The sequence below is a fragment of the Artibeus jamaicensis genome, unplaced genomic scaffold, assembly GCF_021234435.1.
Source record: "Artibeus jamaicensis isolate MK-2021 breed Jamaican fruit bat unplaced genomic scaffold, CSHL_Jam_final scaffold_537, whole genome shotgun sequence".
NCBI lineage: Eukaryota > Metazoa > Chordata > Mammalia > Chiroptera > Phyllostomidae > Artibeus > Artibeus jamaicensis.
Window position 1 is genome coordinate 1,556,822 of NW_026522047.1, and position 13,511 is coordinate 1,570,332.

The 13,511-nt window shown below is 61.4% G+C and overlaps 1 protein-coding gene and 1 long non-coding RNA gene across 3 annotated transcripts in view; one reads left to right on the forward strand and one right to left on the reverse strand.

The window, feature by feature from the left end:
* Positions 1 to 8,774, reverse strand: part of PTDSS2 (phosphatidylserine synthase 2) — a 27,314-nt gene extending 18,540 nt beyond the window's left edge. The window contains exons 1-2 of one of the 2 annotated variants that reach the window (XM_037163088.2): positions 8,459 to 8,774; positions 2,855 to 2,956 (exon numbers count right to left, since the gene is read on the reverse strand). In XM_037163088.2, coding sequence (XP_037018983.2) covers positions 2,855 to 2,956; positions 8,459 to 8,616 — 260 coding nt within the window. In that variant the 5' untranslated portion in view covers positions 8,617 to 8,774. The remainder of the gene's footprint in view (positions 1 to 2,854; positions 2,957 to 8,458) is intronic. The other variant, XM_037163087.2, reaches the window with a different exon arrangement.
* Positions 8,492 to 11,222, forward strand: LOC128626338 (uncharacterized). Its single transcript, XR_008390260.1, has 3 exons — positions 8,492 to 8,557; positions 8,821 to 8,908; positions 9,101 to 11,222. It is a non-coding gene; the product is annotated as an uncharacterized LOC128626338 (long non-coding RNA).
* Positions 11,223 to 13,511: the final 2,289 nt, after the last annotated feature.

Consider the following 13,511-nt stretch of genomic DNA (forward strand, 5'->3'; position numbering starts at 1 on the left):
GAGGAACAGGTCACGAAGGGTGTGACGCCTGCAAGCAGTGGAGCAACCGGCGAGGCGCCACTGTGCCCCTGCAGGTATCTCACCAGGTGGAGGTGGCCACAGGGACCTGGGGGCAGACGGACAGCTGCGGGGCCAGCGGTGATGGCCGACCGCGCTGACCGCACTGACCGCAGGGCTCAGGGAGACAGCCCGCACTGCTGCGTGGCAGCCTGTGCGTCTGTGGGCGCTCACTGTGTGTGGCTGGGACTGCAGACGTCGAGTCCCATGTCGAGAAGCGGACTCGGAAAGAAAGCTAACCCTGCTCCCCCAGAGTCGCAGTCACCAGACCCACAAAAAGAGCAACGGTTCACGGGCCACAAGTGAAAGCACACGGCAAACAATTTTCTGAATTTCCAACACGTTCGTTTATGAGAACGAGCACAGCCTGTACCCGAAACCTGCCCCAGGGCATCAGAAGCTGAGGTAGCAGGATAAGAAGCCTCCCCTGCAGTCTCCCAAGACCTGGGCAGGCCAGCAGGGTGCTGTCCCCAGAGCACCTGCATGGCCCCGGTGGAGAGGCTGGCACTGCGGGGGGAGGGGGGACTGACCCCCTGTGCTTGTGAGGCGCTCCTAGAATGCCCCTCGGGAGCCCACTCTGGCTGGGGGTCACCTTCTTCCTGTGACAACACTTGCCTGGTGACAGCGGGACCACTGGGCTCTGCCCTCACTGCACAGCCACGTGGGGACACTGCCTCCAGGTGGCCAAGGCCTGCCTCTTGGGCCTCTCCACCCTGCTGGGCCACGGACCCTCCACACCGACGTGGAGCTGGACAGAAAGGGGTGCGCTCATATGGCACCCCCGGTTCCTCTGGGCCCCAGGACAGTCACCAGTGACAGCCTCAACAAGACAGGGGTCGAAGAACCCGTGCCGCCACCCTGCCCGGCAAAAAACTGCCACCTCCCTGCAGCCAGTCCCCTTTCCTCCAATGGGCCTTCCGGCAAACCTCCCCCTTTCTCTCCGTGAAAGATCATTCCTCTCCTTTGCTTGTTCAACACTATGGCTCACTCATCCTACTTGCAATTCTTTGCTATTCCCAAGTACACCCATTTTCTTCTGGTCAAATAACTATCTTATTTTTGAAGTCAACAAACCTGGCTGCATGAATTCACAGAAAAGTCCAAGTTCCGATTGGAAACCCCCTCCCAGCAAACGTGGAAACGTGGGCTCCTGCCAGCAGCCTCTGCTTCTCCTGCACCCACGGGGACCTGCTACAGAGAGGCGGTCTGGGGGGCCCTGCCCACAGGCCCAGCCTGTACCCCACGGCCCATAGGCCAGCGGGCAGGGGGCAGCACCGGGGGAAAGAGGCAGACCCAGCCAAGCGGGCTGGGGCTGGGGTGGGAGGGGGGCAGAAACCCCACGGACAGTGGGACCACAGCTACCGGTGATGACAAGGCGGCAGACCCCCCAGCAGCCATTCCTACCCAGGAGACCAGCTGGGGCATGAGGCCGGTGGCAGGTGGGCCAGCACCTGCCCGGACAGCAGGCCGAGCACGCACCGACCGGCTGCCGCCCGCACAGAGCACAGCTCACACCACACTCCCCAGCCGATGCTGAGACCCTCACTTCACAAAACCAAGGTCTGGCTCCTAAGGGGAAGCTTTACGAACCCCAACCCCACCCACCAAAGCTGACCAGCTATCTCCTGGCACTGCCCAGCCTTGAGTGCCTCCGTCGCCTCTGTCCCACCCAGTGCCAGACCCTCCCACCGTCCCACCAGAGCATGTGGGGCCCAGGCTCCAAGATCAGAAGAGCACCAGGGGTCTCATGGGCCTGGAGGGGGAACGGTGACCCCGCCCATAGTAAGAACACTGCACAAATGGGTGTGGAACCAGCTCACCCTCCCACACATCCAGCCCAGAGCTCACGGGACTCAGGCCACGGACGGGAACCTGCAGCCAGTCTGTGGGAGACGCCCTTGAGAAGACAGCCTGCTCCTCCCCCCCACCCCAGACCGGCTGCCGGACAGCTGCCCGGCATCTGAAAGCAGCTCAAGTGTCGGCATCAACGCAGCATCCAATGGAGCCTGCCTGCGGGGTGCCTCCCTGGTCGCGGACACCCACGCTCGCAGCCCCCACATGTGACCTGCACTGAGAGGGATCTACTTGCTCTCTGTTCCCCTCTCAAGCACTGGGCCCATTAACCCCTTGGACCGTCTGTGATGACAGCAAAGGTGTTTTCTGTGAGTGGGGACGGGGCTGGCCGCCCCTGGGATTGGAGGGGGGAGCTTTCTGCCCCACCCTCGACCTCAGGGGGCACAGGGGCTGCAGGCTAAGCGTGGTCACCAATGGCCAGAGAGGTAGTCGATGGCCCATGTGGCGAGGCCTCCGGGCAAACCCAGGGCGGGTTCTGAGAGCCCCTGCACTGGCGAGAGCACGTGGGGACCCGGGACAGCGGCACCTGCGGTGCCTGGACGCTCCTTGAGCCAGCCCCGCACCTCGCCCCACGCCTCTCTTCCACCTGGCCATGCCCAAGTGCTAGTGAGCAAATGCTTCTCGAAGTTGAGGCCACTTCAGCACTGTCAGACCTGACTCGGGGCTGAGAGACCTGACTTGGGGCTGGCTGCCACAGCACAGGTGACAGTAGGGACTTGCAGTGGGTGTCTGAAGGGGGCGGGGAAGGGAGACTTATGAAGGAGCCCTTAGGCTGTGGGGTCTGAGCCGCCTCTGGGTAGGCGGTGCGGGGATGAGGCGCCCTGAGCACACTCACCGGGGCCGCCCCCGCCCCCGCCCCCAAGCCCCACCCCCAGAGCGGCTGCAGGGGTCTCAGGAGCTGAGGGAGAGGCCATAGGGGGGCGGCGCAGGCGGGCCTGCTCACCTCTTGGTGTTGTAGGCCGTGTCCTGAGGCGTCTCCTCCAGCAGCGTCACGTAGCCCAGCACGCAGGTGAGGATGAAGAGCACGGTCAGGGTGTGCGCGCGCCTGCAACCCAAACACACGGCGTGTCTGGAAGCGCCGCCCCTGCGTGTCCGTCTTAGGAGACGCTTCCAAGTGCACAGGGCTCAGAGTCCAGCAGAACACCCTCCAGACCCAAAGGGCCGGGGCGGGGTGGGGGAGAGCGAGGGCAGGACACGGGTCAGCGCAGCTGCGCCGAGGTTGCTATAAAACGGTCTCGGGCGGGTGGAGGGGCAGCGGCGCCAAACAGCACCAGACCGGGGCCAGTGAGGGAAGGACAGAATCGGCAAGTGAGGCTGCCTCTCCCCGGTGTGCGTCCTTTAAAGCACGCAGGGCCACGTGGGAGGGCGTGGGGCTGTTCACCGTGGCCCTGGAGCCGCACCCTCCACACCAGACCTGGAGTAAGTGCGCGGCGTGGCGGAGCGCACGCCGAGGAAGGCGGAGCGCACGCCGAGGAAGGCGGAGCGCAGGCCAAGGAAGGCGGGGCCGGGAAGAGCTCCCGAGTGCAGATGTGTCAGAACCACACGCAAGCACCCAGACACCACCGCGCTGAGAGGCGGCTCCGTGGACACCGCTCAGCCCCGCAGCAGGCGCATTGGCTGCTGGATCTCAGGGGGCCAGCAGCCCCACTCGGGGGTGAGGGGTTCCAGCAGCCACCTAAGCGAAAGCTCATGGGACAGCACGCCCCAGGCTTAGGGTCACAGGATGGTCACTCAGAGAATAAAAGAGGCTCTAAAAGGTCACGCAACAACCACCCTGGGGGCAGGGGGCAGGCTTCGAAGAGGCCGACCCCAGAAAGCAGGGCAGGAAGGAGCAGGGAGCATGACCCCTGGGGGGTCCAGTGCACATGCAGCCCCCAGCAGGTGGCCCGACAGTGTGCTGGGCTCACAGGGGCACTGGGAGGGCGGTGTCCACCAGGGGAACAGATGACCTGTGTCAGAGCCACAGCCACAGAACTGATGGCCACCCCGCCAGGAGCATCCTCACGCCGAGGAGGTGTGTGTGACAGAACAGACGCAGTCCTGGCGTCCTGGGGAAGAGACAGGGACGGCAGAGTCCAGGATGGATGGGGGCCACTCAGGGCCACCAGTGTGCCCGCGGTGGGGGTGGCGCGTCCCTACAGGGAAGCTCTGCGGTTCACCAGCCATAGGACAGCGTGAGAGACCCCTGCCCTGTGTCCTTCACACCACTCCCCTCAAACACAGAGGTTTTCCAGTGGCTTCTTTAGACCTGGCCACGCAGCCAGGGCAGCTCTGGTCCTGCCTCTTTCCACTGTCTTCAGAACCCAAGGGTTACCTGCAAAAGAAGACAGCCCCTGCCCCTTGACATAAACGCTCACGCGGCCGCTCAGGCAGCCCCCGGGGGCCTGGGAAGCAGAAATGAGGAACAGGGAGGACCTGCTCTGTCCCGGCCAGGCTGTAGGGGGACAGAGGGCTGAGGGCCCGGGGAAGGGCAGCGGCACCAGTCCCGCCTTCGGAAGCAGAGCCCAGTGGTACCGGGGACGACACAGAGTCGTCTTTGGAAAGGCCCCCTCCTCTGCACAGTGGAAAACCCTTTGGGAAGTGGTGTTTGCAGATCACATAACTAGTAAGTGGCTAACATCCCAAATATATGAAGAACTCACGAAATTCAATAGCAAAAACAATCAGCTCTAAACAGCAAACTTGAGCAGCAGTTTTCCAAAGACGACGCAGAGATGGCCGATGCACACGTGCCGGTCAGAAAGGTACAGGCCAAGGCTGCCACGGGGAACCCCTCAAACTGGTCGGAGTGGCCCCGTGGGCAGACCCACCAGCCAGGATCGGCGAGGGTGGGGAGAAGGGGCCCCGTGCACTGCTGGTGGGCCTGTAAACTGGTGCGGCCCCTGGGGGGCTGCGTGGAGGTCCCTCAAAAAGTTAGAATGGAACTGCCCTCTGGCCCGGCGACACCCGGCTCCTGAGAACCTACCTGAAGGAAACAAAAGCGTGCACTGGAAACTGCGCAGGCCCCGCATCGCAAAAGCGAAGCTGCGGTGGGAACCTGGGCTTCTGCCCAGTGGCAAGCGCCTGGACTGGAAGGGGCGGCCGCACCACAGACCCACAGTGGCAGGGCCCCCGGCCATAGGAAAGGACGGAACCTCACCGTTCAACCACATGATGGACCTCGGGGGCACCGTGCTGGGTGACGTCAGTCGGCAGAGAAAGGCAAGTCCCCGCACGACTGTCTGTGACTGGAACCCACAACACTGCACGGACACACAGGTTCCGGAGGCGGACGGACGGGTGCCAGAGGTGGGGTGGGGGTGGGGGAGAGATGTGTGAAGAGGGTCAAAGGTAAATAAATAACCCTGTTTTCCTGACAAAGCATTTTAAAATCCACTTTATAAATTTTCTGTGCTGACGAGCAGTGGTGCACAAAAGCTGCCGTGACCGGGGTGTGGCTCCGCGGGCGTCACCTCATGGAGGGAAGGCTCCCGGTTTGATCCCTGTCGGGGCACCTGCCTGGGTGGTGGGTTCGGTCCTGGTTGGGTAGTGCAAGAGGCAGCCCAGCCATGTTTCTCTCCCGGTCTCTCTCCTTTCCTTCCCTCTCTCTAAAAAATTGACAGGGAAGTATATTTTAAATGAAAGGCTCCTCGTTCCCAGCTCTGAGCACCTTCCAGCATCCCCATCACAGCACTCTGGCAAAGGCACAGCACGGTCTGCCCGGGCTCCCGGGGCAGAGGGCCGGTGCGCACAAGACCACATAAAGGGAAATGCGGGGACATGCAGCCTGTGGTGACGGAGAAAGGCCCGGGGCAGCGCCACCCCGGGTGCTCCCTGAGTCTCACGTGACGGCCAAGGTTGCAGCTTAGACACTTTTCCCTGAAGAGGACACAGCAAAGAAACAGGGGTTTTAGCACCAGCTTCCCAATGCACTGGAACTGTGACCTTCAACAACTCTACTCATCCGTCAGTATGTTTTTCCCACCTTCAAAATGGGAACAGAAGTACTAACTTGCAAGTTTGGGGTGGGAAATAGAAACGTCACTCTGGATTGGTTCCACAAAAGTGGTCCCTGCCTTGCACACGGTGCGTTTCCACGCGTGTGGCAGTGACGGGGGCGCTTAGGAGGCTCGGCAGGCAGACCTGCTCCCTGATGCACCCTGGGCTCTGGTGGCCGACGGCTCACTCCAGGAGGCTCGGGTCCTGTGACTCGGGCACAGGACCACAGCGGCCGCACATCCTGTGACTTCAGTCACTGGGCCAGGGGGAGGGCGTGAGGACAGCTGGCCCCCTGCCACGACGGATGGAAAATACCCGCTGTCTGTCGCTCCTAGCGAGGCCCACGCTCACAGTGTGGAGTGGGCAGGAAGGCGGGCCTGCCAAGAGAAAACGCGAGGTGTGGCCGGGATGCAGAGCGCACGGCAGCGCCTGCGCGGGGAGAGGCCAGAACAGAGGCCTGTCCCAGGCAAGCCTGGGCCATCGGGGCCGTGACACTGACTGCACGACAGGAAAGGCAACAGCTGGGGAGTCACACTTTCCAGATATGGGCAAGGTTGGCAAACTCCTCACCGGGTGACTGAGAAGGGCGTGCTCTGGAACTTGGGCATCTACAGCACCCCCACACCCCCGCACCTCCCGGGAGACATGCTACAGGCGGGCAAGAGGCCCCGAGATGCTCGCTGCAGGGCTGCATATGAGGCTGAACACTTTGCAGCCACTGCCCACACAGCACAGCCAGCCCCTGAATCAGGAGGGGCCAACTGGTATCCAGTGGCCATTCAATCCACAGGTGGCAACTCACTAGCACTTCTATGGGATACCAGGTCCCAAAGCATCTCCCAAACAATCTTCAGACACGAGCAGACACATCTCTGCACATTTCTTCCGAGTCTATGGATGCTGATGTCGCCACTGGAGACCACCACAGTAAGCAGAACCCCCATGGTCCTCACACCCCCTCCCAGTGGCCCAGTTTGTGGCAGCCCACACCCTGTGGCTGACAAATAGTAACAGAAAAAGCCCCAATCCTCATCCGTGGCCTGCACACCACCATCATGGGCCCAAACAACGCAACCTCCTCGAAAAGGAAAATCTTAAAAGCATGGTTTTGAACCGTGCAGAAGTTCCTTTGAATGATTCTGGAACATAAACTTATTTCCACAAATACATATTTTTAGCCTTTATACTAACTTTCTGTAACACTCATTTTTTTAGAAAGATTTTACTTATTTTTTAGAGACGGGAAAGGAGGGAGAAAGAGAGAGAGAGAAACATCAATCAGCTGCCTCTCATGTGCCCCCAACCAGGAACCTGGCTCCCAACCCAGGTGTGTGCCCTGACCAGGAATTGAACCAGTGACCTGTTGGTTTGTGGGGACAACACCCTATATCCCTTCAGTGAACTGTGCCTCTTGCCAGAAGTTTCCTGCTCAGTTCTAGAACAGTCCCTGGCACCTAGTAGGAGCTCAGCCACAGTGTTCCAGGACCTCCAAGTCTCCAGGGGTCATCACGTGGTCCGTGAGAGGGTGGCGCCTCCCTCCTGCATCCCGAGCAGGACAGCCGGACCCAGCAGTGCTGTCTCTCAGCCCGGTGGACACCCCATCCCTCTCTCCCTCCCACTGTCTGCTTTGCACCCTGAGCAAATTACATCCTCAGAGCTTGGCTCAGTGGCCACCCCCCTGTTGCAGCTTCTGGCGCCCACGGGAAGAGAAGCCCAACACCCGCCTTCCTGCATCTTTCCAGAGTCCGGCGGCACAAACGGGGCGCTGGCATCTCCCCGGCAGCTTCTCCCTGCTCCGTGGTCAGACCTCCGACAAGCCCCACCGCCTGGGCCTCCTAGGGCTGTTGCCACACGGCACCCGGTGCTGTGACAGGGCTGTCTCTCCCATGGGCTTTCAGGGAGCAGAGGCCACATCTAATTCCCCGGTCCTCCAAGGCTTACCCCAGGGATCAGAGGCCAGCACAGTCTGTCCTTTAGCCGGACACGAACGGGCACTGACCAAAAAAAGCATGAAGCACGCTTTCCCGCGTACGCCATGGGCTTTGGGTCTCTTACAAGTGAGCAGAGAACCTCAGAAAGGTGAAGGGCTGGACCAAGGTCACGGAGCACGCAGGCGGAGCAGTACCCCTGGGACCTTCAGGTCCTGATTCCTCAAACACGCAAAAGCCAAACCGCATGAAGAGCACGAACTCTTCCCACAGAGGCGCATGCCCCCACCCCTGACCCCACTGAGGAAGACCATAGGACAGCTCGGCCCCGAAGCCTGGCGGCGAGGCTGGGACACACACCCCCTCAGGTCCCGACTGGGCTAAGGAACTCGTCGCGCTGCGCAGCAGCAGCGCGGCGAGAGCACGTGACGGAGGGCAGAGGTGAGTTCTGGACAGGGAGGTCAGGGAAAGCCGGCCACAGGTGCGGGCTATTGGGGTGGAGATGCTGGGGACCATCAGGGGGGCCGGGCTGGGGCAGGGCGGCGCCGGTCCCACCGTCACCCCCCTCCATCCAGAGCTCCCACCGACGTGGCCACGCCCCCGCGATCCTGGCCGGACCCCGGGCGACTGCCGCCACTCACCAGAAGAAGGTGTTGGTGCCGTCGTCGTAGACCTCGGACTCGGTGCTGCGGCGGGCCACGGGCGCACCGTCCGGCGGCTCCTCCAGCGAGGCCTTGCCCGTAGGTACAGGCGACCCGGGCCGCTGCCCCGCAGCGCCCCTGCGCTCTCCCCGCCGCATGGCGCCTCGGCCCCAAGCTGCTCCGCCCCGCGCCTTAACCTCACGCACAACCGGTCACCGCGAGCGCGCGGCGCTACTCGGCAGGGTCTCTTGAGAACAGGGGCTGGGGGCGGCTAAGAAAGGGGGGGCGATGCATTGTGGGACGTGTAGTCCGCGCTCCTGGGCCGCGGGGCACGCTGGACATCGTAGTCTCGGACCTCACAGATTTGAAGCGGTGCTTGCTGGGAAGGATGCCGCCCAGTTGCTAGGTAACCGGAGCCGGCGTGTGAAGTGGAGCGGAGTGGTTCCACAGGTACCTGACTCAGGAGCCATTCCAGACCCACCTCCCGGGGCTTCCTGACCCGAGTGCAGCCCCAGCCCCGCCCGCGCTTTTCTGGAGCGCCTTCCTAGTGGACCCGCTGCCCTAGCCGCATGACTCCTCAGCTGTTGCCTTTTCGGTCGTGCGCTCTGCATCCCGGCCACACCTCGTGTTTTCTCTTGGCAGGCCCGCCTCCCTGCCCACTCCACACTGTGAGCGTGGGCCTCGCTAGGAGCGACAGACGGCGGTATTTTCCATCCGTCGTGGCAGGGGGCCAGCTGTCCTCACGCCCTCCCCCTGGCCCAGTGACTGAAGTCACAGGATGTGCGGCCGCTGTGGTCCTGTGCCCGAGTCACAGGACCCAAGCCTCCCGGAGTGAGCCGTCGGCCACCAGAAGCCGCCAGGAGTCGCAGACTCCAGCCGACAGGGCGGTCTGGCGGCCGGCAGTCGTTCTCCAGCGGGAGCTCCCGGGACACTGGCCCAGGAGAAGAGCGCAGACCTGCGTACGTGGGGGACTCGGTGGCGGGCCCCGCAGAAAGGCGGCCCTGCGCCGCGCTGAGAAACAGCCTGAAGGCGCCGCCTAGCGCAGTTACCACGTGACCAGCGCCCCCGCCCCCACCCCCACCCCGGGGGGTGTGCCCAGAGGGAGGAAAACGCACGGCGGACCTCAGGCTTGCACGCGCCTAGCACGGTTGACCTCAGGAAGAAAGCAGCTAGTTATTTCAGCAGCAATGGGGCTTTATTCAGGGATCGCGGAGGATTGCAGCGAAAACCATAGGCGAGTCCAGCAGACCGAGAGAGACGTTACCTGCTGGGGAAAAAGGGAGCTGGGAATGGAAGTCCATGGCAGGAAAGCGCGTGTGCGGGGCAGCGCTGGCCGCCCCCTGGCCACCGTGTCACGGTGTCTGTTCGGCTTGTTGGGCGAGGAGGAAGCCTTCCCCCGGCCGGGGTAGTAGAGACGCATCTTGCTCCTGTCGGGCCTGTAAGTGACGCCTCTTCCCGTTGGGGTGTATGGAAGTGACCGGTTATGGTGAGCGGGCCTGCCGCTCCATTGAAACCAGGTTGCTTTTATTCGCTTTCGCAGCAGCAGTATTCATGGCAGCCCAAAACAGGGACTGGGGCTGACCACCACCCGAGTGAGCACACGAAAGTGTGTGTTCATGCCCTGGGAAGTTCTTTGGCCACAAAAGGAAGTGGCGACACAGGCTACAACACGGGCGAACGTGGAAAACACTGGGCTAAGTGGAAGGAGCCGGTCACAAAAGACTGCACAGGCTACGATCCATTCATGCAAAGTGTCCAGAATAGGCAAATGCGTGCAGCCAGTAAGTGCACGAGTGGTGGCCAGGGCCTGGGGAAGGGACGCGGGGAGCGACTGCCAGAGGGCCCCGGGTTTCTTTTCAGGGCCGGGTGTTCTAAAACAGGCTGCCAAGGGGGCACATATCTGTGAATACACTTGAAACTCATGGACTGTGCACTCTAAATGGTAGATTGCATGCGTGGTATGTGAATTACACATCAGTCAAGCTGTTAAAACATGCATGTGCAAAAATGTTTGCAGGGACTCCCCATCTGTCCAGCATGAGGTCTGGCTGTGATCGGGCCTGAGTCCCAGCCTCTGACCACTATGTGGGGCTCTGGGCAGAGGCCAGGAAACACGGGCTCCAAGAGGTGTGTGGTGGGGCCTTCCGGGGCCTGCCGCTGCCCTCTACCCACCCTGGGGCCCATTTTCTGCCACGCTCCTAGGGTTGCCAGGGTGGTCCAGAGTGGCCCGGCAGCCAGTCTCCAGCGTGTGCATAAGGGAGTGGCAGCGAGGTTGCAGAGCATAGACAGAGGTGGACCGCGGGGCCCATCCTGAGGGCCACGGGGAATCACGATCAGGTCGGCGTCAGCGGGCTGCCCTGTGGGGAACCCCCATGGCACCGGCCTTGTGCGAATTGACGCATTGGAACCTGCTTTGTCCCGGGAAGTGACCCACGAGCAACAAGTGCCCAGAGCAAGCCAGCTCTCGGTCACCAGGTCTTTGCAGGAATGTCCCTGCGGGCCTGAACCATCCCTTCAGGGCCCCTCTGCTCCCACCCCAGCTCTGAGCGCTCAGGTTCCGGGCGGACTAGGCGCAGTTAGGATCCATTCCTGGCTGTGGGTCTTTCTGCCAAACCACCCAGTGCCCTCCTACCAAGGCAAAGAGGGGGCAAGGCGGCCTCTTCAGGGCCCAGAGACCCGGCAGGGCGACCTCCGGGCCCAGCCCGCGTGTCTGGAGCGCCTGGGGTTTACGTCGTGCCGTCATAGGGGCGGGGCCTGAATGAGACTGGGCGGGGGCGTCCCGTTGTGGGCGTGACCTGGGTGGGCAGGCGTAGGGTGGAAGGGACCAACCGGGATCACCGCCTGGTACCCTGTGACTGTTGCGCTGACCCCGTGTTAATCAATCGCCTTGGAGCTCCGGCCTTGTGCCTGCGAGAGTCCCCAAGGCTTTACAAATGTCAACTATAATATCTTCACACCTCCTTAAGAGGATATTGTGGGGGTGTGAAGATATTTAGAGACAGGAAGGATGGTGATCCCCGTGCCCAGCTCCTTCTCCCCTCCCGGATCCTTGAGCCTCTCTCCAGAACCACCCTCCACCCCCACATTTCCGCACCGGTCCCTTCGCACTCCAGCTGCAGCTTTGCGTTTGGGGCCTGATATCCAGGTCTCACCTCCTCCGGGCCCCTGTCCTGACCCTACCCTTCACCCTGGCTGCAACCCTGCTCACCTCTACCCTTCAGACACGCGTGGGCGGGCAGGGTCCATTGCAGGATTTGGAGACTGGCGAAGGGGAGTGGTGTGGGCGCTGGAAGGCCTGTGGTTTTGACTCAAGTGGTCGGGTGGCAGGTGAGAGGAGTTAGCAGAGAACTTTGAGGATGCCGAATGTGACTTGTGTGGAGGTCTGCCAGCGGGGAGGGCTGTCCACACAACAGGCCCTAGGGGTCCCCGCCTGGGGGAGGCTGCAAAGGCCCTGACCTTCCTCCGCAGAGGGGAGGAGCGTCAGAAGCCCAAGGGCGCCAGAGGGAGGCAAGGGCTCTAAAGGTGTTTGATTCTGGCCTTACTCAGGGTCAAGCTCACGTGGACAAGACCTGGCCCCAGATCTCAAGGTTTCCTTAGGCCTGCAGGACACATTCATGGTGATAAATAGTGGAAATGCTTTCTAAATATATCGGGAAATCTGCAAATCTGTGCCTGCTATTTTCACTGCTTTGGTAAGTGTGTAAAAGTGAATGTATCACGAGAAACTCCACCCACCACAGGCACACCTGCCATCTGGGCCTTTGCTCAAAGTTGACAGAGGACTGGGGACAGCAGGCTTGTCACATCGGCCAGGACAGCTCTCTGCTCCCTAAGACAGGAAACAGGAACTGGCGAGAATTTAAGGCTGGGGGGAGCAACAGAGAGACAGAAGTGTTTTTCAGGTGTGCACTTCAGTGGCCAGGTCCCACCCAGATGCCACCCTGGTGTGACAGGCAAGGACCAGTTTCCTGCAGACCTGAGGAGCAGAGGCCCAGCTGGGAGAGGGGTTTCCCCTGCAGGGGCCTGCAGCCAAAGAGGTGGGGGTGGGGTGCCTGGGACGAGCCCAGAGATGACTCAGGAAGCCCCATCGCCCATGCAGGCCCCTGGGGCTGGGTCGACAGGGGCGCACGCTCCTGCAGGCTTGGTCACCCTGATCTCCTCTGTGGGGTGGCCTCTGCCCTCAGTGGGGAGGGTCTGAGATGCCCTGGGGAAGTGGAAGGGGAGACTGCTCTAGGCGGGCAGGGCTCTCTGGAGTTGGAGGAGGAAGAGGAGGGAGCAGGGTCCAGGGTCCACAGGGAAGAGCTGGGAAGCCACGTGGGCTGCGACTGAAGACCGAAGTTCTCTGCCACAGAGAGGGCAGGGTCAGCCCTGCCCATAGCCAGGCAGCTGGGGCCACCTGCCTTTGTGGGGCTGCCCGCACCGCAGGGTGGCTTCTTCACGGGACACACTCACGACAGTAAAATAAATTTAATAATAAAGTTTATAAAAGTGCCTTTTATAATGTGAAAAAAGCAAACTAAAGGAAGGACAGCATCATCTCACCGTCCGTAGTTCCCCTGAAGCCAGCATGAATAGCCCAGACTCAATCTCCTCCTCCAGTGCATTTTAACTCAGGCGAGATTAACACGGATATGTGTTTGCAACCTGTTTTTCCGCTGAGCATGGAGCCAGCACTTCCCGTGTTCTCATACAGTCAGAAAGCGTTCTGGGGCTGCTCACTCAGACGCTTCCCCTGGGTCGGCCGTCGGCGTGGCTCACAGTCTTCACCTCCAAGGACGTATTCGTACATATATGCATTATTCTGGAACTTTTCCTTAGGGCAGTTTACAAAAAGTTAAATAAACGGACCAACGCGTGAACAGTTTTAAGGCTTTTGATCCTTACTGCTAAGCTGCTATCCAAAAGGGCTTGTCCTGTTTCTCTGCAGAGGGGACTAGAGGAGACCTGCTCTTTTTTCATTCCTCCTCCGTGGGGTCCAGCCTGTGAGCCCCGCCCCGCCCCCTGCGCCCCAGGTCCGAGAGGCCCCAGGAGCTGACTCCCGAGCACCCCACCC